Here is a 27381-nt window from a genome sequence, read left to right as displayed (position 1 = left end):
TTGCAACTGGGATCCAAGAAAGAACAGAGAAATCTGAAACACTCTTTCTAATCCATACTGGATAAGGTAGACCTGCTTGTGGAACGCTGTAGTAAAGATTAAAACCAGGAAAAACTGAAATTTTATATTTGTCACAAAATACTATCATTGCCATCTATTGTCAAACCTGCTTCCTTGATTTTGTACCATTCAAATGATAGAGCAATAGACATACCTGAAGGTAAACTGGTTAACTCTCATTCTCATTTAAGGTACCGAGGAAAACCCAAAGCAGCTTGAGAATAACGGTCCTTTTTTTCATTATGATACAATTTAAAATTAATGAATTTTGTAGATTATAGTTCATTTCTGAAATTTGGTGTTCTATATTATAGATAGATTAGGGACATATTTTTCTAATGTATTATATACTTTATTATTTACTAAAATAATTATGCTGCACCATATACTGATAGTACTCGGTAAAGCAATATACAGCAAATCAATAACAGACAATAAAAATAACAAAGCTCAAAATAATACACATGTGTTAGGAGTGTTGAGTTTTGAGTCTTGCTCTTATCGGATACAGTTAGCAATTCCAGGACTTTTCACAAATCCAGCCATCCACATTTTTTCCACATTCACGATCTTCCCATTGGCCAACAGAATTCATCACTACACAGTCTTGCCCTCTTCCACCATTGTCGGGTTCTCCTAGACGCCAGCGGCTGCAGTTAGAAATTAAAGGGATTATTATTATTATTATTAATTCAAGGGCAAAATTAATTAGTCAACACCCATAAATTAGCAAGCCAAGCACCAAGAATCCAATAACTCAACCTGAGCTACCTATATTTTCCATTATTGCAACAACATGTGGGCAGAAAAGTGCATCAGAAAGCGCAGAAGTGGGAGAGATGTATTTTTTTTTGCAAAAGGATGAAAACACCAGAAGAAAGAGCCAGAAAACGGCCCATCTGATAATAGTGGATGACCCAGTAAACCGCATATATATCAGCACATTATCGGTAAATGAAACTAGCACAAATCAGGGCCCTAGTTGCATAAAGGCACTTATAACCACCCTCACCATCACTTCACAAAAACAAGCTGAAGAAAGGAAAAACAAAACTGAAAATTAAAGTGCTGAAGCTACCCGTAACAAGAAAAGATAACATTGAATCAGAATGGGTGATAAACATCACACAAAACAACCGGGCTAGCCTATACATACCAAGGAAATGTATAATAGACAATTAATTTTATTTTATTATACAGTATGCCATTAAGTCGTTTTTCAGTTCCTAGTGACCATATAATTAGATTTGTTCTGTGAGGAAGATAATTATATGCTAATGACCAATGGATAGGTAGAAGATAGAAGAAAGAGATGCCCTAAAACTACCAAAGAATGTCCCACCATCACAATCCTTCCAGCAGAAAGAGGATGAACTACAGTTATCACAGACAGAACACTATACATCCAAAAAGCAAAAGGACTATTGAATGACAAGGAAACCTACAATCTCTGAAACAAAAACCCAAATTTTATTTTATTATACAGTATGCCATTAAGTCGTTTTTCAGTTCCTAGTGACCATATAATTAGATTTGTTCTGTGAGGAAGATAATTATATGCTAATGACCAATGGATAGGTAGAAGATAGAAGAAAGAGATGCCCTAAAACTACTAAAGAATGTCCCACCATCACAATCCTTCCAGCAGAAAGAGGATGAACTACAGTTATCACAGACAGAACACTATACATCCAAAAAGCAAAAGGACTATTGAATGACAAGGAAACCTACAATCTCTGAAACAAAAACCCAAAACATCAACCACAGCAAGAAAATGATAAAGGAAATAAAAACAATTGTATATAAAACTAAGGATCAGTCCTCCATTGGTGCCCAAAAATCCACAAACCTGACAGACAACTCTGTCCAACTGTATTACCACCTGTGGCCACAACATACAATTTAGCTAACAATCATGCCTAGAAATGTAGACATTCATAAATGGAAATGAACATTCCATTAAATCACCAGAAGTGAATTAAAGATCTAACATTTGAGGAAAATGAAATCGCAGTTTCATTTGAATTCACTGTACTTTTCAAATGAATAGATCCTAAACTGATAAAAGAATCTAAATTAGAGTACTCCTGCACAACACACTAAACGTAATACCAAAACTGAAAAAACAGACTTATGGAGCTTATAGACCTTTGCCTTGCCACTTCCAGACTGATAGACCAATACGCACATCAATCACAGGAACAGTCATTGAATCTCTTATGGAATGGGACAACTCGGCGCAGCCAGCTTGGCGCAGCTGGCTCACCGCAGCCAGCTTGCCACCACCAAGTCATCGTTGCCAACTCCCTGCTGCCATGTAACCCCAGGACAATTCCACGTGGCCAATTTACCACAGGGAAAACTCACTGTGGGTGGCTGGAGGGAGAGCTGGGTGGGAGAGCACAGAGCAGCATCCTATTTGCACACACCCTGCCACCACTGCCAAGTTCCAGGCCAAAGAGGCTGGGGATGATGGTAGGTGTTATGTCCCGAGCCTTGCAAACGGGCTCGGGGCGTTTGCAGGCAGTCCCGGGCAGGTGCAAGCTGCCCGGGACCAGACAGGCTGTCGCCAGCGCCTGTGCGCATGCGCGGGTGCTGGTGCGGGAAAAGTAACACATTGACCCGGGAATTGCCTATATAAGAAGCTGGGAGCTTTTGGGCGTTGCTGAAGCCTTCACCTGTAAGCTGAACACAGAATAAAAGAAAACCTGAGAACTACAACTGCTTCTCGTGTCTGCTTTTCGCCAAGGACTCAGCACTGGTGACGAGGATGGGATGCCTTACATCGTCTGGAAAGGAAGAGGTGTAAGCTTACCCAAGTGAGTCCTGAGCGGCGGAACGGAGTTGTCTCAGCAGCTACCCGCCAATCCAGTGCGCATTCGGGGGTAGGCTGGCTGATAGACCCGTCTCCAGAAGATGGCAAAGATTGGAAGGCTTTCGAAGTTCGACGTCTCACATCCAGAGCGGTGGGACTCCTACGTAGCCAGGGTGGAAAAGTACCTCAAGGTGAACCAAGTGAGGGAAGATAGCTTGAAGGCTGCCACCCTGCTTTGTGTCTGCAGCCAAGACGCCTTCGAAATCGCAGAGAACCTTGCAGCACCTGTTTCATTAGAGTCTGTCAGCTACACAGATCTAAAGAAGCTATTGAAGGAGCACTTCCAGCCCAAGATGTCCGTCATCGCATGGCGCCACACCTTCGAGCAGAGGGATCAACGATCCGGAGAGTCGGCCAAAGAGTACATCGCCGCATTGAGGAAGGCCGCCAAGCACTGCCAGTTCAAGGACCTCGAAGAACGATTGAGGGACCGATTCGTGTGCGGCTTAAGGCATCGAGATTTACAACAGAGACTTTTCGCCAAAGAAGACTTGTCCTTCCAAGATGCCTTAAGAGAGGTCACCGCAGAAGAAGCAGCAGGCGGCGCCGTCAAGAACATGCGGCCGATCAGGAACAGTCCAGATGTTGCATCCGTGCACCAAGAGGACGTCCAAGGGAACTCCGAGGAGGATCCGGACGAGGAAGTCGACCGCCTCCACCCCGCGAAGGAAGGGAATCAGAAAGGAAGCTCTTCAGCTCCCCTCAAGTGCATCGGCTGTGGAGGTCGCCACAGGAGAACCGACTGCAAGTTCCGCTCCGCTATCTGCCGGGCGTGCGGAAAACAAGGACATATTGCAGCTGTGTGTCTGGGCCGACGAAAGGTACAACCTCAGGAAGAACTGCGCCTGAAAGGTACCAGGGTCCCCAGCCAGAATAGGGTAGGTTTTTGCACTTCGCGAAGGAGCATCTTCAGGACAGACACACACAAGCCCATCAAGAAAAAGCTGTCACTCAAGGTGAAGCTACAAGGGGTTCCATTAACTATGGAACTAGACACGGGGTCTGCCCTTTCAATCATATCCTTACATACATTTAGGAAGATTTGTTCCGGCAGTGGAACTCAGGCTAAATTAAGGCCTTCTGACATTGTGTTAACAGACTTTCAAAATTCGAGAGTGTGTGTTAAGGGGGAGGCCACCCTTAACGTACAGTATAAGAATTTTGAAGGTCCACTAGACCTATTAGTAGTAGGGGGTGAACGAACGAGTCTCATAGGACTCGATTGGTTTGAAGCCTTGGGGATACACGTCACGGGGCTCAACAGCTTACAAACACTCGACCTACAGGAAGTCTGCAAAGAATTTGCAGATGTCTTCAGCCCCCAGCTGGGCACATTCAAGGGACCCCCTGTGTCCTTAAAACTAGACCCCACTGTCACGCCCATTAAAATTAAAGCAAGAAGGGTCCCTTTTGCTTTAAAGAGTAAAATTGACACTGATTTAGACAAACTGATCCAACAGGGAATCCTAGAACCTGTTGATTCCAGCCCTTGGGAGACCCCCATTGTCACGCCTCTAAAGGCAAATGGGGACATTCGCATTTGTGCTGACTACAAATGCACTCTTAATAAGGCATTGCAGCAACATGCCTATCCTGTTCCTGTGGTCAGTCATATTCTGGCCTCCCTCAAGGGGGGGGCGCGTTTTTGCAAAGCTTGACCTAGCTCAAGCGTATCAACAGCTGCCTGTTGATGATGATGCTGCTATAGCTCAGACTATTGTGACCCACAGGGGAGCCTTTAAGGTAAAAAGGCTACAGTTTGGAGTGAATGTCGCTCCTGGGATTTTCCAAAGCGTAATGGAAAACACACTACGGGGCATACCGGGGGTTTGCCCCTACTTTGATGATGTCTTAATTGCAGGAGACTCCACACACATTCTAGCTGAAAGGCTAAGGGCTGTTCTGTTAAGGTTCAGGAAAACAGGCCTCAAGCTCAAAAAAGACAAATGCAAAATTGGGGTGCCTTCTACTGAATTTCTGGGGTTCAAAATTGATGCTGCTGGGATTCACCCTGCTGAATCCAAACTAACTGCCATTTTAGAAGCACCTAGGCCAAAGTCTAAGGCCGAACTTCAGGCCTTTCTGGGCCTCCTGAATTTCTACAATTCCTTTCTTCCACATAAAGCTAGTGTAGCTGAGCCTCTTCACAGGCTATTAGACAAACAAGCAGTGTGGCAGTGGTCACAAACACATGAGGCTAGTTTCAATGAGGTCAAGGCCTTACTCACTTCTAACAGTGTACTTGCACACTTCAATGAGTCCCTTCCTGTGTGCATCGCTTGTGATGCTTCCCCTTACGGGGTAGGAGCCGTCCTGAGCCACCTCAGGTCTGATGGAACTCAGGTTCCTGTTGCATATTACTCCAGAACACTGTCTTCTGCTGAGCGCAACTACGCTCAGATAGACAGGGAGGCTCTGGCTGTTGTTGCTGGAATTAAAAAATTCCATGATTTTTTGTATGGCAGGCATTTCACGGTCTTCACTGACCATAAGCCTCTGCTGGGACTGTTTACCACACGTAAACAAACTCACCAAATCATTTCCCCTAGAATGCTTAGGTGGTCTATTTTTCTGTCTGCATATGATTTTTCCTTACTCCACAAGCCTGGGAAAGAAATGGGCCATGCTGATGGCCTCAGTAGATTGCCCCTGCCAGTAGTAGAAGCTGACCCTGCGCCAGCTGTCAACATTCTATCCATCCAAGCCTTGCCCGAGTCCCCTCTGAATGCCAGGGATGTTGCCGCTGAAACAGACACAGATCACACACTTTCACGTGTCCTTCCTTGGGTTTTGTCTGGATGGCCTGAGCACTGCCCTAGTCCTGAGTTTCAGAGTTTCTGGTCCAAAAGGAACGAGTTGTCCACTTCTCAGGGTTGTCTGCTTTGGGGAAACAGAGTTGTCATTCCCACCTCAATGAGGACTAGGATCTTAGAGTCCCTCCACGAGGGTCATCCTGGCATTGTTCGCATGAAGGCCCTTGCGCGCAGCCACTTGTGGTGGCCTGGTTTAGATAAGGACATTGAGGCTAAGGTGCATGCATGCCACCTGTGCCAGCGCTCTCGCCCAGAGATGCCCCAAGCTCCTGTGCATAGATGGGAGGATACACAGTCCCCATGGTCTAGGGTGCACATTGACTACGCTGGGCCCTTTCAGGGCCAGTTCTTCTTGGTCCTCGTTGACAGTCATTCAAAATGGCTTGAGGTTGTACCTGTCTCATCCACCACCACTGCAAAGACTATCCAGGTACTGAGGGGGATTTTTCCTGCACACGGGCTCCCAGATGTCATCGTGTCTGACAACGATCCTCAATTTACTTCCTCCGAATTCCAAGCTTTCTTACAGGCTAACATGATTCATCATGCCACGTCTGCACCCTTCCACCCGTCCACCAACGGTATGGCTGAACGCATGGTCCGCATCACAAAGGACGCCTTGAAAAGACTCACCTATGGGGACTGGCATCACAGGTTGGCTGACTTTCTCCTTTCTTACCGCACCACACCGTCCACTTCTACAGGGAGAAGCCCAGCTGAACTTCGCTGGGGGTGCAAACTTACTACGAAGCTTGACCGGTTGCATCCGGACAGACTGCCTTCATCTACCTCACATCCTAGGGCACCTAGACAACTACTTGTGGGTGCCCCGGTTTGCACTCGCAATTACGGGCCTGGTCATACATGGGTCCCCGCTTCTATTTCCAGGGTCACAGGTCCTCTATCCTACGAGGTAGCCCTGGACAACGGTCGTGTCCTGCGTCGGCACATCGACCAACTCCGCCCTAGGCGGGATCTTCCAGCTGAGACTCCTGGGTCTTTTCCAGGGGGGAGGGGGACCCTTTGGAGCAAAGGGAAGGGCACGAACTGCTGCCCACCTCCAATGATGGAGCCACAAACGGCCCATTCCAAGATTCCGCGAGTGCCCCAAACAGGAATTCATGGGGCTTATCCAATCATCAGGCATTCACGCCTACTCCAGCCAGGGAGTCACCCCGGGGGCACAATCACTATCCATCTACACCACACAGCACTCCAGTCAGGGAGGATACCCGGGAGCGTCCCAATAAAGCATACCCCGCAAGAGAGCTGGCACATAATCCCCAGAGTTGGCCTGACCTTACCCCAAGTCCTACAGGGGGTCAAACATACAGGGAGGTGGTCGAGGAACCAAGTCCCGACCATAACACCTCTAGCCCAAATCAGGGAGCAACTGAGTTTTGGGAAGGCACAGAAACCCACACAAGCCTGGACACAGAACGGGGCTTAGGGGATGGACAGCCTCCTGACATGTCTTGGACGGACCTAGGAGGTTCTACAGAGACGCCCAGCAGTGGCTATCACTTCAAGAGGCCCGAGGGCCTACAGCTAGGTGGGTCCACCAGGTCACAAAGTGACAGAAGCCCTGGCCTGACGAGCCCGGTGGGCAAGCAAGCAGGCCAGGCATTGGGGCACAGTCCTTGGAAGGCACCAAGGCATGATAAGGAGAACAGGCTCACGTCTCCCCTCAGTCAGGGAACACCTGTCAGAAACCCAGAGCTGAGAAGGTCACAGAGAGCAAGGAAATCTCCTAAGTACTTAGAGGATTACATAACATTGCTGGCTAAACAAAAGCCAGTAAACAGTAGAAGCACTGGGGAATAGAACACTGCATCAAGAAACAATTGTATGTTGGTAGTAGTCTTAGCCTGGGGGAAAGGGGTGTTATGTCCCGAGCCTTGCAAACGGGCTCGGGGCGTTTGCAGGCAGTCCCGGGCAGGTGCAAGCTGCCTGGGACCAGACAGGCTGTCGCCAGCGCCTGTGCACATGCGCGGGTGCTGGCGCAGGAAAAGTTACACATTGACCCGGGAATTGCCTATATAAGAAGCTGGGAGCTTTGGGGCGTTGCTGAAGCCTTCACCTGTAAGCTGAACACAGAATAAAAGAAAACCTGAGAACTACAACTGCTTCTCGTGTCTGCTTTTCGCCAAGGACTCAACAGTAGCAGTGGTGGGTGGGTGTGGCCAGAGGGTCACATTTTCACACAGTGCCACTGCCACTGCCATTGTTGCTGCCATGCTGAGCTCTGGGCTGAAGAGGCCAGGGATGGTGGTGGCAGGGGTAAGGTAGGCTGCAGGGTGTGTGAAAATGGGATGCCCCTGGCTGCCAACACCACTGTCACTCTGCACTCTGCCCACCCATTTGCTTACCCTCCCTCCTGGCTCTCCTTCTGGCCACCCACAGCAAGTTGGCTGTGTGCTGTGTTGTGGCAACTTGGTGGCAGTGAGTTGGGAGAGGCGATTTGGCAGTGTCAGCCTGGCAGCAGTGAACTGGCCGTGCTGAGCTGTTCTAGATTCATAAAAGAGACAGTGATGCAGCACTTAGAAGGGACAGTATTTCCATATACAGTACCCAAATGTGGGTCTATTATACAGCTGACACTTTTGTCATAATGCAAAAAACACACATAAGACAATTAACCACACTTTCAGCAGAAAATAAGTTTACAAGACAAGAGAACAATAAAAACTTTCTCATCAGCAGAGAGCAATGGCAAACTGCAACCCAATTGCAGCGCAAAGCAATCCATCCTAACCAGTGGTGGGATTCAACCGGTTTGCAGAACTGGTAGCTAATTTTTTGTTGCCCGGGCCCAGAATGGATTTCCAGAAGCAACATCCACATAGAGAACCGGTTGTTCACATATTTGAATCTCACCACTGACCCTAACCAAATACCCAGCTAGTTCAGCAATCCTGAAGGGCACACAAAAGAAACTTTGTAAGAACCATGTTCAGATGAGCAAAAATACTTTGCAGGAATCTAGAATTCCAGGAAGCCGAAATAGACTGATTATATAATATTACCCATTCCATGCAATTTTCCGTCCTACTTGATTAAAAAGTGTCTATCCATGCCAACAGTCATAGTACAACTGTAACAACCATGTAAGGACTGTGAAAACCACAGCACAGGACAAACAGGCAGAAGATCAGCAGGGTTCATCCACAAACATCAATTAAAATCAGAAATCATGAGGGAAATACCTTAGTTTCGCAAATTGAACTACAATTTTAACCAGGAATCTATGCACATTTTTGACCAAATAAATTTTCTAAGTCTCATTTCAGGTCATCTAAACTTTCATTTCCTGCCTGTGAATTTGACATTGTCCAATATACAATTAAATCTGCAGATTCAATTTTTAATTGAACAGCTAGTTAGTGCTATCAATCTAATGTATTGTTCAGCCATCCACTTTTCCCTCTTTAACAGATTTTCAAGGAGAAAACCAAATAGAAACGACAATGGGAGCATGTGATCAGGATTATTGTATGAGGATAGTGACATCAACATAAAAGTATGTTGAAAGAGGCAGGCTGATTGCATAGTTTGAAAGCCTAGTGTGGAAATTCCCTAGTATTTATAAACAAATGAGAAAAAGAGAGAGAAAATTTTAACAGGGACTTACGTAAATTTCGGAGTACTATTGTCTACCCAAACAAAGTTGTTTTCAGAACTCATATCAGTTAAACCAATCCAGAATGCCTTGTCTTTCATTTGCGAAGCAAGAAAACTCTGAAATGTAAGGCAGTTTAAATAGTTCAGTTATAATATACCACATGGAATAGACCAATTGTTCCATCTTGTGACCTGCCCAACAATTTTTCAAAACTGGTCAACCAGGTGTGCAATCTTGCAGATCGTCTGGACTGCAGTCACCTATATGCAACTAGGAGTATAAATTTAACGATTTAAAACTGTCTATGCCTATTGTCTGGGCCAATGGTGGTGAACCTATGGCACGCGTGCCAGAGGCGGCACTCAGAGCCCTCTCTTTGGCATGCGTGCCACCAGCAGCAGCAGGTCCATCAGGCTGCACCGCCGCCTGGAGCAGGAGCCCCGCCCAGCACAAAGGAGGTGAAGCGGCCCACTAGCAAGCTTGAGTAGAGATGGTAGAGCAGAAGTCACCAACCATTGTTGATTGGCGGACTGGAAGAAAAGGGAGGGGAAGCATTTTACATGCGTGCATGCACGCTCTGGGCCGCAAGCATGCACGCACTGCAAACGGGGCAGGGCTAGTGCCTGCGTGATACTAACCTTGCCCCATTCTTACATGATGCAGCGCCTTGTATCTGCATCCCACGGCGCACCAGTGGCCATTTTTGCGCCTTGAAGCATGGTGGCCCATTTTTGCGCCCCTGGTTTTTGCGTGCCAGAGGCGGCATTCAGAAGTGCCTCCCTGCTCCCCCCTGAGGGCACCATAATGCTGATGCGCTCCTGGCACTTTGCAATAAATAAGTGGGTTTTGGGTTGCAGTTTGGGCATTCGGTCTCTAAAAGGTTTGCCATCACTGGTCTGAGCAATAGGGAGTGTGTTTTGAAAGAATTGGTTTAGTGTTCTCTAAAACACACGTACCAATCACAACAGGGTTTGGGACTTCATAATTATAATATAACAAGAAAAATGAATTTCCTGTTATATTATGAGTGAATGGGGTTACCACCTTTCTCTGGAGCTGCAAAAATGTATCCTCCAAAGAGGAGCTGCATATCATTTACCTTCATCACCAGCATATCAATATTGACTGTGAGCAGAGATGGGAAGAGAGCATTTCTTGCCCAGAGGAGCAGTTGAGGATGTTTGCTCACAGCCAAGCAAAGGCCAGTAGCCCTCCACCCAACAGCCTCCCTCTTGGTAGACTAAAACTAGCTCCCTCCCAGAGGAACAACAGGTCAAATTCAGGCTATAGATAGGGAGTTCCATTCCTGAACTGCACATCCCTCTCCACCATCTTTTCAGATGTGAAAGTAATCTCTGGCCCTTGTTCTCTACTGAATCAGGTGGCCCCTGCAAAGTTTTCCCTTCTCCTTCCTCCTTCCCTCTAATAGCTTCATAATTAGAGCCAACATGGGACCCCTGTTCAATTCTCGAGAGCTGAAGTTTCCTTCCCACAAACGTACTTCTTGAAGCAATGTGCATGGTTCAACTTTGAGAAGTGGGAAATGCTTGATTATTAAACAGGAGCAGTGTATTACCTGCTCATTCCAGTCATCAATGACAACCAGGTTGCCTCCATATTGCTCACATTTCATGTGCGCAAAAGACCAGGCTTGACTCTCCATCTTGAAATAGTAGCATTTGTCTCTGTTCAGCAGCCAACCTTTTGGACATATCTGGCAGCCCGAAGCTATAAAAAAGTTGTAGATATTTAAAGAAGACAGATAATCACATATTTTAGAGTTGATTTTAATCATTAAAACCAATATCGTCAATGCTTGTGATAATTTGGTCCTGTCTGTAAATCTAAACAATCTATACAGTCTTCAAAATGAAGTCTAGGCCCAGATCCTGACTGGCAAAAACTGCAATGCTGTATTTGCAGCTTAAAAAAAAAAAAACTTAATGTCTTTCAGAAGTTCTGCTCTGCAGATAATCAGATGTAAGACCTCCTGTTTGAAATTGACTCTAAGGTTGTTGCTGCTATACTGGCCTCCCTGTTGCTCAACAATTTCCCTACCAAAGTGCTTAGATTTGATTGCCAGATGGCTTATAGCTCTTGGGACTTTGATCTGCCCCCAGATGGCATGAAGTGTGGGTCAGTCCAGGAGTTCATCACCACCAGGCATTCAGGGGCCTGACCTATGTCACCAAGAGCCTAACATACACATTGGGGACTATGCATTAGACTTGGTTTGTATCTCAGAGAAGTCACAATCTAGGACTGCTTTGCCATAATCAGATCATTCTCTTATCACCTTTTCAGCTTGCCAATGCTGCTGCCACCATGTGGCCAGGGGGAAACTATAGACTGGTACACCACAGTTGACTTGGAGGTTCCAGGGTGGATTATTTTTTCCCCCTTAGGTTCTATGCGTGGTTTGACTGAGGCCTTGGTCAGAACCTGGAACCAAATATATTAATTTGTATCTATCTCATTTAAATAACCAGAGAAGGTGCATAATAATGCGTGGTACTGTAACCAATGCTTTGGTGGTAGGCATGTGGTAAAACTGGCCTACAGTTCAAAACTATAACTTGTAGGTGAACTTTCATTTGTACTTGTATTGTTTAATTCAAAAGTCAACAGCCTAGTATCAAACACAAGCTTTCTTCAACACTGCCTCAATTTCAACTAGATTGAGTGCTTAACTCCGAAGGAGTAACATTTTATGAACTGACAGACAGAGGAATTATATCTTACCGTTAATCTTATGGACTGCATTGATTAATTTAACGACTGTCTCCACATTTTCGTTACTTTGAGTCTCTATCCGTTTTATGTTTTGGTCCACTAAAAAACAAATATATAGGAAAATAATTAAATGGAAATGGAACTTGATGTAACACAACTTCTCCCAATCTGTGCCTTCCAGATATGTTGAAACTCCTGTATCCATCATATCCTATTAGTTGAAGAGTTTCAGTTCCAAGACATCTGGTGGGCACCGGATTGGAGAAGGTTAGTGTTAAGTCCTTCGCGAAATGGCAATGACATGAGAAGCAGTTGTAATTCTCAGGAACCTCTTTATTTCTGTTCAGCATACTGGTTACAAGACGCCGACAACGCCCAAATCTCCCTGCCCTTTTTATAGGCGATTCCCGGGCAAAACTGCAACATTTGGCGCGCTTGCACTCGCGCATGCGCACAAGTGCTGGTGACAGCCAGTCTGGTCCCGGGCAGCTTGCACCTGCTCGGGACCGTTGCAATGCCCCGAGCCTGCTTTCACAGGCTCAGGACATAACACCCCTTCCCCCCCGGCTAAGACTATGATCATACAAATAATAATATACAACCCAATACGAGTGTGGTACCCATACTAGCTTTGTACCAGTTATCCCTTTTGCTTCTATTGTTCCCCAATGTTTTATTTTCCTATGTGTACAGGAATACTCTCTGTTAACTCTGTTTTGCCAGTAGGGTTACAAAATCTTCTAAATACTTAGGAGATCTTTTAGCTCTCTGTGACCTCCTGACTTCTGGGTACCTTCCAAGTACCCCTTGACTGAGGGGTGATGTATGCTTGTCCCCCTTGCTAGGCCCTGGTGATCCCCAAGGACTGTGCTCCAATGCCTGGCCTGCTTGCTTGCCCACCGGGCTCGTCAGGCCAGGGCTTCTTTCTCTGTTTGACCTGGTTGTCCTGCCTGGCTGCAGGCTCTCTGGCCCTCTTAAGTGACTGTCACTGTTGGGCAATTCTGTAGAACCTCCCAGGTCTGTCCTAGACCTGTCAAGAGGTTGTCTTTCCCCGTGTTCCCGTTCTGTACCCGGGCTTGCTGGGGTTTCAGTGCTGTCCCAAAACTCAGTTGTCCCCTGAGTGATGCCAGAGGTGTTGTAGTCGGGATTCGGTTCCTCGACCACCTCCCTGTGTGCTTGCCCCCTTCTAGGGACAGGGGTAGTGTTGGGCCAACTAGACGGACTGTGTGCCAGCTCTCTTGCAGGGTGTGGGTTGTTTGGATGCTCCCGGATATCCTCCCTGACTGGAGTACTGAGTGATGCGGATGAGTAGTGATTATGCCCCTGGGGTGATTCCCTGGCTGGAGTAGGCACTGGTGCCTGAGTTGGGCTCCATAAATTCCTGTTTGGAGCACTCGCGGAATCTCGGAATGAGCTGTCTGTAGTTCCCTCGTTAATGATAGGCGGCAGCCCGCACTCTTCCCTTTGCCCAAAGGGGTCTCCCCCCCCGGAAAAGAACCAGGAGTCTCAGTGGGAAGGTTCCATCTAGTGCGGAGCTGGTCGATGTGTCGTCGCAGGACACGACCGTCGTCCAGGGAAACCTCGTAGGACAAAGGACCTGTGACCCTGGACACAGTGGCAGGGACCCATGAATGACCAGGCCCATAGTTATGAGTCCAAACCGGGGCACCCACAAGCAGTTGTCTAGGTGCCCTGGGATGTGTGATTATGGAAGGTAGTCTGTCCGGGTGCAACCAGTCAAGCTTGGTAGTCAGTTTGCGCCCCCAACGAAGTTCAGCTGGGCTCCTCCTGGTAGAAGTGGAAGGTGTAGTGCGATAAGAAAGGAGGAAGTCAGCCAACCTGTGATGCCAGTCTCCATAGGTAATTTTCTTCAAAGCGTCCTTGGTGATGCGAACCATACGTTCAGCCATACCGTTGGTGGACGGGTGGAAAGGCGCAGAGGTGGCATGACGAATCATGTTGGCCTGTAAGAAAGCTTGGAATTCGAAAAAAGTGAATTGAGGGCCATTGTCAGATACGAGGACATCAGGAAGCCCGTGTGCAGCAAAAATCCCCCTCAGTACTTGAATAGTCTTTGCAGTGGTGGTGGAAGAGACAGGTACAACCTCAAGCCATTTTGAATGGCTGTCAACCAGGACCAAGAAGAATTGACCCTGAAAGGGCCCAGCGTAGTCAATGTGCACCCTAGACCATGGAGACTGTGTTTCCTCCCATCTATGTACAGGAGCTTGGGGCATTTCAGGGCGTGAGCGCTGACAAAGGTGGCATGCATGCACCTTAGCCTCAATGTCTCTGTCTAACCCAGGCCACCACAAATGGCTGCGCGCAAGCGCCTTCATACGTACAATGCCAGGATGACCCTCGTGGAGGGAACCTAAGACCCTAGTCCTCATTGAGGCAGGAATGACAACTCTGCTCCCCCAAAGCAGACAACCCTGGAAAGTGGATAACTCGTTCCTTTTGGACCAGAAACTCTGAAACTCGGTGCCTGGACAGCTCTCTGGCCATTCAGATAAAACCCAAGATAGGACACGAGAAAGTGTGAGATCTGTGGCTGATTCAGCAGCCACATCCCTGGCATCTAAAGGGGACTCAGGCAAGGCCTGAATGGAGAGGATATTGATTGTTGGTGCAGGGTCAACCTCTATTACTGGCAGGGGTAATCTACTGAGGCCGTCAGCATGGCCCATTTCTTTCCCAGGTTTGTGAAATAAGGAAAAATCATAGGCAGACAGAAAGATAGACCATCTCAGCATTCTGGGGGAGATGATTTGGGGAGTTTGTTTATGTGTGGTAAACAGCCCCAACAAAGGCTTATGGTCAGTGAAGACCGTGAAATGCCTGCCGTATAGGAAATCATGGAACTTTTTGATTCCAGCAACAACAGCTAAAGCCTCCCTGTCAATTTGAGCATAATTTCACTCTGCTGAAGACAAGGTTCTGGAGTAATATGCAACAGGAACCTGAGTTCCATCAGACCTGAGGTGGCTTAGTATGACTCCCACCCCATAAGGAGAAGCATCACAAGCGATGCACACAGGAAGGGATTCATTGAAATGTGCAAGCACACTGTTAGAAGTGAGTAAGGCCTTAACCTCATTGAAACTTGCTTCGTGTTTTTGTGACCACTGCCACACTGCCTGTTTGTCCAGGAGCCTATGAAGAGGCTCAGCTACACTAGCCTTGTTTGGAAGGAAGGAGTTGTAAAAGTTCAGAAGGCCCAGAAAGGCCTGTAGTTCGGCCTTGGACTTTGGCCTAGGAGCATGCATAATAGCTTTCAATTTGGATTCAATAGGGTGAATCCCGGTAGCATCAATTTTGAATCCCAGAAAATCTGTAGAAGGCACCCCAATTTTACATTTGTCCTTCTTAAGTTTGAGGCCCGTTTTCCTGAACCTCAGCAGGACAGCCCTTAATCTCTCAGCTAAGTTGTGTGTAGAGTCTCCAGCAATTAAGACATCATCAAAATAGGGGCAAACCCCTGGTATACCCTGTAGTGTGTTTTCCATTATGCTTTGGAAAATTCCAGGAGCAACATTTACTCCAAATTGTAACCTCTTTACCTTGAATGCCCCCCTGTGGGTCACAATGGTTTGAGCTACAGCAGCAGCAGCATCAACAGGCAACTGTTGATACGCCTGAGCTAGGTCAAGCTTTACAAAAACACGCCCCCCCTCGAGGGAGGCCAGAATATGACTGATCACGGGAACAGGATAGGCATGTTGCTGCAATGCCTTATTCAGAGTGCATTTGTAATCTGCACAGATGCGAATGTCCCCATTTGCCTTAAGAGGCGTGACAATGGGGGTCTCCCAAGGACTGAAGTCGACAGGTTCTAAAACTCCTTGCTGAATCAATTTGTCCAATTCGGTGTCAATTTTACCTTTCAAGGCAAAAGGAACCCTTCTTGCTTTAGTTCTAATAGGGGTGACAGTGGGGTCTAATTTCAGTGACACAGGGGGTCCTTTGTACGTGCCCAGCTGTGGGCTGAAAACATCTGCAAATTCTTTGCAGACTTCTTGTAGGTCTACTGTTTGCAAGCTATTGAGCCCTGTGACGTGTATTCCCAAGGCCTCAAACCAATCGAGTCCTATGAGACTCGTTCGCTCACCCCCTACTACTATTACATCTAGTGGACCTTCAAAATCCTTATACTGTACGTTAAGGGTGGCCTCCCCCTTAACACACACTCTGGAGTTTTGAAAGTCTGTTAACACAATGTCGGAAGGCCTCAGCTTGGCCTGAAATCCGCTGCCAGAACAAATCTTCCTAAATGTGTGCATAGAAATGATTGAAAGTGCAGACCCTGTATCCAGTTCCATAGCCAATGGAACCCCTTGTAGCTTCACTTTAAGTGACAGCTTTTTCTTAATGGGCTTGTGTATGCCTGTCCTATAAATGCTTCTTCGCGAAGCACAGAAACCCACCCTGTTTTGGCTGGGGACCCTGGTACCTTTCAGGCGCAATTCTTCCCGAGGTTGTACCTTCTGACGGCCCAGACACACAGCTGCAATTGTCCCTGTTTTCCGCATGCCCTACAGATAGCGGAGCGGAATCTACAGTCGGTCCTCTTGTGGCGACCTCCACAACCGAGGCACTTGGGGAGAGCTGAAGAGCTTTCCTTTCTGTTTCCCTTCTTTCGTGGGGTAGAGACGGTCTACTTCATCGTCAGGATCCTCCTCTGGGTTCCTTTGGACTCCTTCCTGGTGCACGGACACAACTTCTGGAGTGCTTCTGATCGGCCTCATGTTCTTGATGGCGCCGCCCGTTGCCTCTTCTGCAGTAACCTCTCTCAAGGCATCTTGGAATGATAAGTCTTCTTTAGCGAAAAGTCTCTGCTGCAATTCTCTATGCCTCAGTCCGCATACAAATCTGTCTCTCAGCCGTTCTTCTAGATCCTTGAACTCGCAGTGTTTAGCGGCTTTTCTTAGTGCAGCAATGTATTCTTTGGCTGATTCTCCGGGTCGCTGATCCCTCTGTTCGAAGGTGTGGCGCCAAGCGATGACGGACAACTTGGGCTGGAAGTGTTCCTTTAGTAGTTTTTTGAGATCTGTGTAGTTAACAGATTCTAGAGGTACAGGTGCTGCTATGTTTTCAGCGATTTCGAATGCGTCTTGACCGCAAACGCAAAGCAGGGTGGTGGCTTTTAAACTATCTTCTCTTACTTGGTTGACTTTAAGATAGTTTTCCACCCTGGCTACGTAGGACTCCCATCTTTCTGGATGCGAGACGTCGAATTCTGAAAGTCTTCCAACTTTTGCCATTTTTGTAGAAAAAGGAAGGGTCTATCAGCCAGCCTACCCCCGATGCTCGCTGGATTGGCGGGCAGCTGCTGAGTCAACGCCGTTCCTACTGCTCAGGACTCTAGGGCAGTGCTTCTCAATTATTTTCTGTCATGCCCCCCTAGGAAGAAGAAAACATTTCGCGCCCCCCGCGTGACTGTAAATAGTATCATTTGTCTATAAAATTGTTATAAATACACCTGTTAAAAAAAATTTTCTGTACAGAGGACCGATTTCCGGGTCTAAAAGTCACACGGGCGGGTTTGGCCAATCAGGATAGAGCATCATGTCTATCCAATTGGGTCCTTTGCATGTGTCACGTGCGTTGGCAGTCATGTTGTCCTCCGCGTCGGGCTGCTACTGCGGCTGCGCTGGGACAATCTTCAGTGTTCGCGCCGCGCTGCTCCCTCTCTTCAGCTCTAGAGTTGCTAGGCAACCAATGCCGTGTGGGACGCCGCTTGCGAGTGAGTCGGATGATCCGATCTAGAAATCCAATATGACAGTATTTGCCGAGGTCAAACGAGCCCCCCTTTACGGAGCCTCGCGCCCCCCCTGGGGGGCGCGCCCCCTATTTGAGAAGCACTGCTCTAGGGTAAGCTTACACCTGTCTTCAGTTGATGTAAGGCAATCCCACCTTGGTCGCCAGTGTTAAGTCCTTCGCGAAATGGCAATGACACGAGAAGCAGTTGTAGTTCTCAGGAACCTCTTTATTTCTGTTCAGCATACTGGTTACAAGACGCCGACAACGCCCAAATCTCCCTGCCCTTTTTATAGGCGATTCCCGGGCCAAACTGCAACATTTGGCGCGCTTGCACTCGCGCATGTGCGCGAGTGCTGGCGACAGCCAGTCTGGTCCCGGGCAGCTTGCATCTGCCCGGGACCGTTGCAATGCCCTGAGCCTGCTTTCACAGGCTCAGGACATAACAGTTAGCCATTGATATATTGATGCAGAGGAGAATTCAAAGAAAGAAAACCATTAAAGATCATATGGCATATTCAAGAGAAGGTAAGTCTAAAACCATTCTTCCTGTCACCCAGAATTTTGATGATAAGTAACATATGGCTGGAATAATTTTCCATCTTCCATTTTTCCATTAATGCAAAGATGGATTTCTGGCAGAACTTGCTTTCACTATGGCTGGAAAATTATCTTGTCAAAACCATCTTGTCAAAACAAAGTCCAGAGTAGCTTCTGACCCAGCACCATCTTTGGGGCCAGAAATCCAATAGCATGCTCATTCAGAATTGGATCACTGTCCTGATTCACTCCTATTCTACTGGACAATCCAGCAGCAAAATCAGGATTTTTTTTTTTACCATTGCAGTTACAAAAAACAAATACTATACGAATCCAAAATAAATGTGTAATGAAAAATTAGAGTGATTGCTTCAACTCCCACTCCATAAATTTCAGCAATTATGCAAAACTAAGTAAGCTTATCATTCCTATTAATTTGGTTTATTTATTTTCAGTGAAAAAATTATAAATGAGTAAGATTCTATCATTGTTTTATCTGATATATAGATTAAAAATGAATTGTTAGAGGTACACATATTTTTTGCCCAACCCTAATGCTCACGAATTTGTTAGTTTTATTTAAGTGGGAGTCACACAGCTTCATTTCTTATTTTGAGAGATTATAGTACCACAAAATCTGAGAACTTCTGGTTTACATACTGAGTAATCTTATTGCTTTTCATACATTTCCTCTCATCAACACTGGGAAAGCATGAAAATTGGTTTTAATTTTATATTTTTTTTTCTCCTGCCATTTTCTGCATGGAAAGATATTTATATGTAGGCATGGAAGAGAGGAAAATATCATTATTCTGTTCCTTAAATTCACCCCTGCAGTATATGCTGGTGGCAGTAATCCAACCTTCCTCAATTGGGACTTTTCCAGCTGTGCTGAAACCAAAGTTGTTGGACTTTCAACCAGTATAATACTGTCAATATTCTAATTTCTATGTATCTAGAAGACATTTAACATTGAACAATTTCTTGTTTATTCAGTTGTTAACTTATTTATACTTCCTTCCCATGTTAAAACCGTGTTGATATGGAAATTTTGATAATCTGTGGCCATTTTAAATAAAAACAGTTACATATTTATTTAAGAAACCCAGAAAAATTAACATCCTTTGACTAATGTATTCCATCCTTTGCATTTCATGAATGCTTTCCGTTTATTTATTTATTTTCCATATTTACTTTCTTATTGGCTTGGAAAACTTATAAATTGCCAGGAAAGAAAATCCTACTTTGCTGAAGATGTCATTAATTTCCTGGTTGATGATCAGAATATGAGTCCTTATGTTTGGCCAAAATGCTTTTTTGAAAAGTGTTCCTGGAAAACACATCTGAATATGTGAAAGATTCACACAGCTGCTTTCTAACACAAGAAGACAGGGAGAGGAATTAGTGGACTGTTGATACTGATGTGTGTCCCTCCCAAGATCAGTCACCCAAGGCAGATCCCTCACTTTAATGTTGGATCTTTTCCTTGATAGGGAAATTTGTCAAAGGTGTCCTTCAGAAAGAAAGACAATAGAGATACAGTGAACAGGTCTTAGGAACTTAGACTGATGTTGCCAGGAATGACTCACAGTTTTCAATTTGGAATAATCCAAAGTAAATCTTATTCATGAAATTCCCAATTAACAAGCTCATCTATCTACCTTATCTTCCTTTCTCACCAGAAGCAAACCTTTATCTGCCTGTAAAGACCACTTACCATCCTTTTTCATGCTATTGTGATCATCCTCCAGCTTTTTCAGGTTGTCATTTAGTACTGTTTCTGAAAAAAAAAAGGCACAGTAAGCTGCAGTTGCTACTTTGACAGAAAAGCCATTTTTAAGACTTGTGTATTTCCCTAAGCAAGAAGAAATAGGAGGTGCTACGGGATTAGGTTATAGTGCTTCAATTTAAAACCAAATGTCAAAGCCACAGTGGAAGCCCACTCCTTAATAAACAGCACAATTGTAAATTCTGCTTAAAATTCCCCAGAGAAACAGTGCAGATGGTTCTCTATGCCCTAAGTTTAAAAATATGAATTACTTTTTCTTCTCCCTCCTAGAATATCCTTGAAGAGTACTAGACCTTAATCCAATAAACCAGTTTCCTACTCTCAGAAAAGAAACAGACCCCCATCCTAAGTGGGCATGAGCTCCCAATGACAAATTGCTTTATTAATTCATTCAATTGGACATTAATCATTTTCTCCTAATAGCAGATGATCAGCCAAGGCATCCAACAGGATAAAGGAGACAAAAAAATATTAAAATGGTGGTTATATGCCTTTGATTATAACCTCAACAGCATTATCTTGAATTTTTGACCCCTTCCCCCAGACAATTAACAAAATATGGTTGCCCAGCAGCCAAAACAACATATGATAGTTGGAGAAACAAAAGCAAAGGATGCTTGGAATAAGGAAGAAAAGAAGTGATGAGGAAACATCAGTTGGGATATCAGACACAAGATGTGGCTAATGCATACCCTGAGCAGAATGATTGGAGTTGAACTGCTGCAACTGCTTCTCTGTACCGAGACCTAGAAAAGACAGAATATTAGCCAGAGGGACCTAGTTCAAAGTTTAATGTTTTACCAGCCAGATAATGTACAATATACGGACTGACTGGAAATTATAAGATTGCTATCCCACTTTAAACCCCTCCATGGTCAGGTTTAGTTTTAGCAACTCTAGGAATTTATAGTCCCAACCTCACTGGAAAACTTTCCCAGAAAACCTAGCCTCTTCTAGAAATCTCAACATGAATTTATTGTTAGTTTGTATGAGTAACGTGCATACACATCTCAATGAATTCAAAATTGGAAATGCCCGCTTTCCAGACCTATCAAAATGGTGATCATTAGTCTCTGATCAATATACTGTATATTGCCAAGAAACAGGAAAATATATGAATGCTCTGTGAAATGCTGCATTTCTATTGTATTCTAGTTACTATTATCACTATGAAACTCTGTTGGCTAGCTTAAGGTAGCCTTTGCTAAGGTGAATACCATCCAGATCTGTACATTTCTAGAATACTGGTTAGGGAATTCTGACTGTTGAAATCCAAACATCTTGAAGGTCCTTCGACTCAGAAGATTACATTGCCTTTGGTAAAATAGGTTGCATTATATTTTTTCATTGTTTTTCTGGAACTCAATGGTGAAATATAGGAAAGACATTTTCCATAAAGACTGTATATTCACCTCCTTCCCCTTTTATGTAAGTCTACTTTTGCAGTTGCTTACACAACATTTCTGCACACGTGAATCTGATTGGTTAGCTATTTCAATTATTGTTCTTTTAAAAGCTGATTTTTGTAATTGAGATAGAAATTTATACATATATATATATATATATATATATATATATATATATATATATATAACTGTTTAGAACAACAAAATGGAATTATTACCTTTTTTAGTCAGCAAAGTTTGATTCAAACGCAGCTCTTCTAGTTCCTTGGAAATCTTAGAATCTGAAGGAATAGGAAGACTGAATTCAGGCATTGCATCATACCGTGGTTTTCTGGATGAACTATAACTGTCCAGGTTAGCACCACAATTATACACTAAGTCACAATCATCCTCTATAATTTACAGTAGCTGGGTATGCACTACTCAGTGAGCCAAATCAATTACATTGCACTCTATGTGACGTGTTAAGCCTGGCCAAGACTAGTCAACCTGAAATGAACTAGTATGATTTTCACTTTGAGAAATAGACTGCCTCATTAGTATGGATAGCAGTAGAATGTGGCTTCCTATGAAAGATAAAGAGGATGATCTCAAGCCTATAACAGAAAATAATATAAGTTTCTCACATGTTTCAAATGATTTTCTTCTTAAGGGATAAATGTGTGCTGTACAGTATCAGTCCACTGTCTTATATAAAGACTGTTATAATAAAAAGGTACAATTATTGACCAAATTTCTCCAGTTCAAGCACTGGTATTTCAGAATTTCATTGTCTTTTGCTAGCATGGAGGAGGTATTCCTTCTACAATTAAGAAGAGCATGAGGTAAAGATGAAGGGGTGACAAGCAAAAGAGAATCTGAGTGACATCTAAAAAGAACCCGAGGCATCAATGAATAAGATGCATCTGTGGAGGAAGACGTGAGACTCACTAAGAAAAGGACAATATTTTCATTTAGAACAATTTTATCCAACTATTCTAATTAAAAAGAGTGGCCGATATCCTCTCTAACAATTAGCTAGCTATGGAGAGAAGCGTTTCACAATCTGTAGAGAAAAATGTGAGAAGGGATGGTGATTGGCTACCAGATGTGAAGTTCTGAATAACGACTTTCATGTGAAGTGTTCAGCTTGGGAATCGCGTGACCGGAAAAGAATGTCCATAACCAAGAAGCTGTATTGGGACCTGAGCAACCCCCCCAACACACACATTATTTCCTACCGTATTTTTTTCCAGGACACTGAGATCAGCAGTCACAAAAAGCAAAGATTACTTTTCCCATCCACAAACTTCATCAAACAAGAGCCGAGGTGGCGCAGCAGTTAGAGTGCAGTACTGCAGGCCACTTTAGCTGACTATGTTCAGCAGGTCAGCGGTTCAAATCTCACCAGCTCAAGATTGACTCAGCCTTCCATCCTTCCGAGGTAGGTAAAATGAGGACCCAGATCGTTGGGGGCAATGTAAATATATATATATATATACATTGCTTACTGGTGTACACCGCTTAGAGAGTGCTTGCACTTAAAGTGGTATATAAGTCTCATAAATAAAATAAAATAAATAAATAAACACAAAATAAATTGGATTAGAAGTAAGGTATTCTGCTGGTCTCCATCCAACCAGCCCCGGTTAGCATGGCCAATAATCTGAATTGATGGTAATTGTTGATAGTATCCATGCAAATATTTGAGTGACAAAACAGCTTCAGCTTGTAGAAAACCGAGTCGTAGTTTTTAGTCAATATGTTTAGTGAGTAGACGCTCTAAAAATAAATTATTTTCAAATGCACGTATAATTGAAAACACAACTGGGATACCTTGTTTCTGGTCTAGAATTTTTTTTTAAACAATGGCACCTCTCACCTCCCAAAATTCCCCAAGCTGAGACAAAATGTAGGAAATGCAGACTTAACACATCTGAAGGGAAATATTTTGAGGCTGATCTTCCTTACTTATTTGTAAGGCACCAGACTATACCCTATTCTCTTTCTCCCTCTTTCCTTCGCATCCAAAATCTGCTATTTTAGAATGGAGATAGATGAGCCAGCTTTTGACTCAAAAGCCATACATTTTGATGTCATTACAGCAATAATGATGATCCACAGCAAAAGTGATGCAATGTTCACAAGAAAAATGATGGGCAGGGATACTCCTGAACCACCTCGGCAGCTTTGCGGCAGAAAACTACCTGTGGACAAAAAACATGTTTTATGGAACCTACAGTGGTAAAACTAGGATAAGAAGTCAATTATTAATACTATGGAAGAAAAACCACACTAAATTCCGCATACTAGCTAAAATCCCATTCATTCTGGAATAATATTTGTATTAGCTTTTATTTATAGCAGCAAAACATGCTTTTATACAGCTGGTTTCCTACATGGCATAAACTTGTATAATTATTAGGCTCTTTCTTCATCACATACATGAAATGGACTAGGAAAGACATGAGAATGTACACAGGAAAAATTAACTGTCTTTGAAATGAAACACGACACATCAGAGTAAATGTTCTTAAACAATGGCACAATAAGAAAATTACTATTTCTCCTCAGCTTACTGTAGCCTTAGTGACTCCATCAACTTGAATGCACCAAATGGCTAACACTGTATTTTCTTGGTTTTTTCCCCCTTTGAAAACATTTCACTTCTCATCATTCAAGAAGCTTGGATGAGAAGCAAAATATTTTCAAAGAAAAAAAAAAACAAGACGGTCCAGTTGCCTTTTGGACAAAGCACTTTTGGGTACCCCTATGTTACAAATCCAATCATTTCTATGTTACAAAGGAGATTTTGCTGTGCTTTCTGTCTTGCGCGCATAGTCTCTCTTTCTCCACAGAATCCTGAGAAATGATATTTGGGGGTGAGCAGGCAAGGAGTATTTATACTATAACAATAATCTGTCAGCTCCCATCAACTATCACACTCTCGCCAATATTGTTTAAAGCAGGGGTAGGCAACCTGGGCTCCTTTATGACTCATGGACTTCAACTCCCAGAATTCCTAAGCCAGCTGAGTTGAAGTCCATGAGTCATAAAAGAGCCAAGGTTGCCTACCCCTGCTTTAAAGTATTGATTAAAAGAAGTTCTGAATGTCTGCTAAGAAAATGCTAGTTTTCCCTTGAATCTTTTAAAAGCAACATCATTTGAATTTCATATCTCAGTATTAAGTTTTGAATATATATTTTAGCTATAGCTGTTAGAAATGCCTGAAGGATTTTTTAAAAAATCAGTTTACTACCAAACCATTTTATCTGTGAGACAAAATAGGCCAGGAAAAGATTAATTCTTTGATCTCTCAAGTACAATATTAGGTTCTTTATCTGATTTATGTAACTTTAGAGAGAAATGACATCTACATCACAAAGAAGATTCTGAGCTGCTTCTCAGCATGAAAGCAGTAAGATAAATAGCTAGAATGCCGTTTTTAACCGAATCAATCACCCACAATTCCCAGAATTCCTTTGGGGAAACTTGTTGTAGCTAAACTGTTTTAAACCTGATAAGAAGTCTTAATATACATGAATTAGATCTGGTCATTTTCTCTTCGTTCCAGAATACATGTGAATGCTTTGTGTTCTGAATCATTATGAATCATTATGAATCTTGCTGATCCAGCAAAAGAGGTTATGACCAATTGATCACAGACTGATGAAAGCAGGAAGCAGCTGTCTTCGGTATGACCCAGAGAAAAAGAACAAACTAATTGTCCCCTGAAACATTGCACAACAAAGATCATACGGTTTCAGGCCCAAGATGCTCTTGTAGAACAGAAGTGCATAGAAAGTTGCCTTGGGGGGGGGGCAGACTATTTGAACTGAGATTACTTTGATCCACCTTACTAGTGTAGAGTTCAGAAGCAGCACATTAAAAAGGGAAAAGGCTCATTCTCTGGCCAGTTACCTTCTGTAGGTGTGATAATTGATATTCTCTAAGAGAAACTCAAGTACATGTTGCCTACAAAATACTGACTAATTAATTTAACAAACTGCAATCATGTAGGTTTGCATGTGATGAAGTTCACATTATTTATACCTACTTTATAAGGATAAGCTTAGAAATCTTGTTTCATAAAATTACTGAACTTGAAGAATCAACTGAGGTCATCAACTCTATCCCTCTTCTCAATACAAGAATACAAATTAAACCATCCCAGAGAGATGATTGCCTAATTTATGCTTGGCGACATCTAATGAAAAGGACATTTCAGGAAATATTTAAGAAAGTTTGGTTGCTATCTCCTTGCTGTTGGAAGTGGAGATCAAAAATTGGAATATAAATTTATAAATATTGGGCTTTGTCTTCAGGATCAGGTTAGGACTACAGGCCTTTCATCAGGTCAGACCATTGACCCATCTACCCCAGTGTTAGCTAGAGTGACTGACTGCTTATTCTCTCAGGGATCAAGACAGAGGATCCTCCCCACACACTTTAGAACAGGGGTCCCCCAAGCCCCAGTCCGTGGACCGGCATCGATCCACAGCATCCCAAAAACTGGGCTTTGCAAACAAGTGAAGCCTCATCCACAGGATGCAGAGAGCATGCAAAACCACGCTACCTCCAGTCCGTGGAAACAACACTCTCCACGGACCTGGTCCCTGGTGCCCAAAAGGTTGGAGGCCACTACCTTAGAAGACAATTATATCAGAGTTTTTTGGTATGCAAAACCATGTGATCCTTAACACAGTTCATATGATGAATTATCCCTCCATATCAGCAAAGAACAGTTATCTCAGACAGCCATTTGTCCGAAATGGTGTAGGGTTTCCTGCCTGAGCAGGGGGTTGGACTTGATGATCTCCAAGGTCCCTTCCAACTTTATTATTATTATTATAAGCATGTACCTCAAGCAGGTAGAATTCTTCCCTCATCCTTTAATTTGCTAGATGGATGGAATGTTTAAACGTTTGGAAATAAGTGAAAATGGAAAGGGTATTCTCGTTCTTCTCAGATATCCACTCATTTCCCATAGCACGTACCTTTGCAATTTTTTTCCAGTCTATAGTCCAATTTTGCACAAATCCAATCATTAATAAATCCCATCATGGTGAGTGAGGGTTATTGTCAGACACCATAAGTATAAGAATTGCGATCTTTATGTTATTGAAGAAGTTGTGGTGCTCTACCAAACTGGCAATCATTTTCATGAATAAGATCTTAAATAGCCAGCAGGAGATTGCACTGCTATTCTAAGCTTCTCTACATTTGGCTCTGAAAGCAGCTGTTTTTCTGGAAATTCTCCCCCCAGAGGCACAAGTCAAAATTTCTGAATCCAGCTAGAGCTGGCAATTACCTGTTTTTTCAAATATCTTGCTTGGTTTCTTGCTTTCTTCCTCGGGTTCCTCGCATCTCTTATAGATACCGTGTGATGATTCCATTTTTCTCAGTCTCTGGAAGCTGTGCGACTTTCAGCTATTTAATATAGTCTAAAGTTCTCCCAAGCTTTTTCTGAGGAAAGGAAATGAGCATGAGTAGTCACTCTTCCTCTTTTCAGCTCAGAACTTCCATGAAGTTCTTAAAAACCTTCTTCTGAAAATTCATCCTAATGCGCTGGTTAACATGACTCCTAAGGGCTGCATTGGAATATGATGTTCAGTACTAAAGTGTCTGCTTTGTGGATGTCAGAATGTACCTTTCAAACCATCTGCCAATGTTGATTGGAAAACCCAGTGCTACACATGAGTAGTCCAAAACTATTTTAGCAGTATCAGACTTTTCTGGGAATCATGGACTCCTCCACATGGCAGCATTAAAGTGTTTTTCTGCAGCACAGGAGCCAGGAAGAA

At 43.9% G+C, this 27381-nt stretch overlaps 1 protein-coding gene across 1 annotated transcript; it reads right to left on the bottom strand.

Moving 5' to 3' along the window:
• Window positions 1-390: 390 nt before the first annotated feature.
• On the bottom strand, window positions 391-27031 carry LOC120315335 (low affinity immunoglobulin epsilon Fc receptor-like). The gene is made up of 9 exons (XM_039359525.1): window positions 26889-27031; window positions 23665-23784; window positions 21817-21879; window positions 20885-20938; window positions 20121-20183; window positions 12113-12202; window positions 10947-11098; window positions 9380-9486; window positions 391-710 (listed from the first exon to the last, which is right to left on the bottom strand). The coding sequence occupies exons 1-9, from the start codon at window positions 26971-26973 to the stop codon at window positions 572-574; spliced, it is 873 nt and encodes a 290-aa protein (XP_039215459.1). The 5' UTR covers window positions 26974-27031; the 3' UTR covers window positions 391-571.
• Between the last annotated feature and the right edge of the window lie 350 nt (window positions 27032-27381).

The sequence above is a fragment of the Crotalus tigris genome, unplaced genomic scaffold (assembly GCF_016545835.1).
Source record: "Crotalus tigris isolate CLP2741 ecotype Arizona unplaced genomic scaffold, ASM1654583v1 scf7180000019078.1875890, whole genome shotgun sequence".
Taxonomy (NCBI): Eukaryota; Metazoa; Chordata; class Lepidosauria; order Squamata; family Viperidae; genus Crotalus; species Crotalus tigris.
This window is presented reverse-complemented; position numbering and strand designations above follow the sequence as displayed.

Coding starts and splice junctions, on each gene's coding strand:
- LOC120315335 (XM_039359525.1), bottom strand. CDS start 26,973: ATGGAATCATCACACGGTATCTATAAGAGATGCGAGGAACCCGAGGAA. Junction 21,880..23,664: donor TGCTGTAATGACATCAAAAT/GTATGGCTTTTG, acceptor CTATTCCTTCAG/ATTCTAAGATTTCCAAGGAA. Junction 711..9,379: donor AATAGTACTCCGAAATTTAC/GTAAGTCCCTGT, acceptor TTCTAACTGCAG/CCGCTGGCGTCTAGGAGAAC.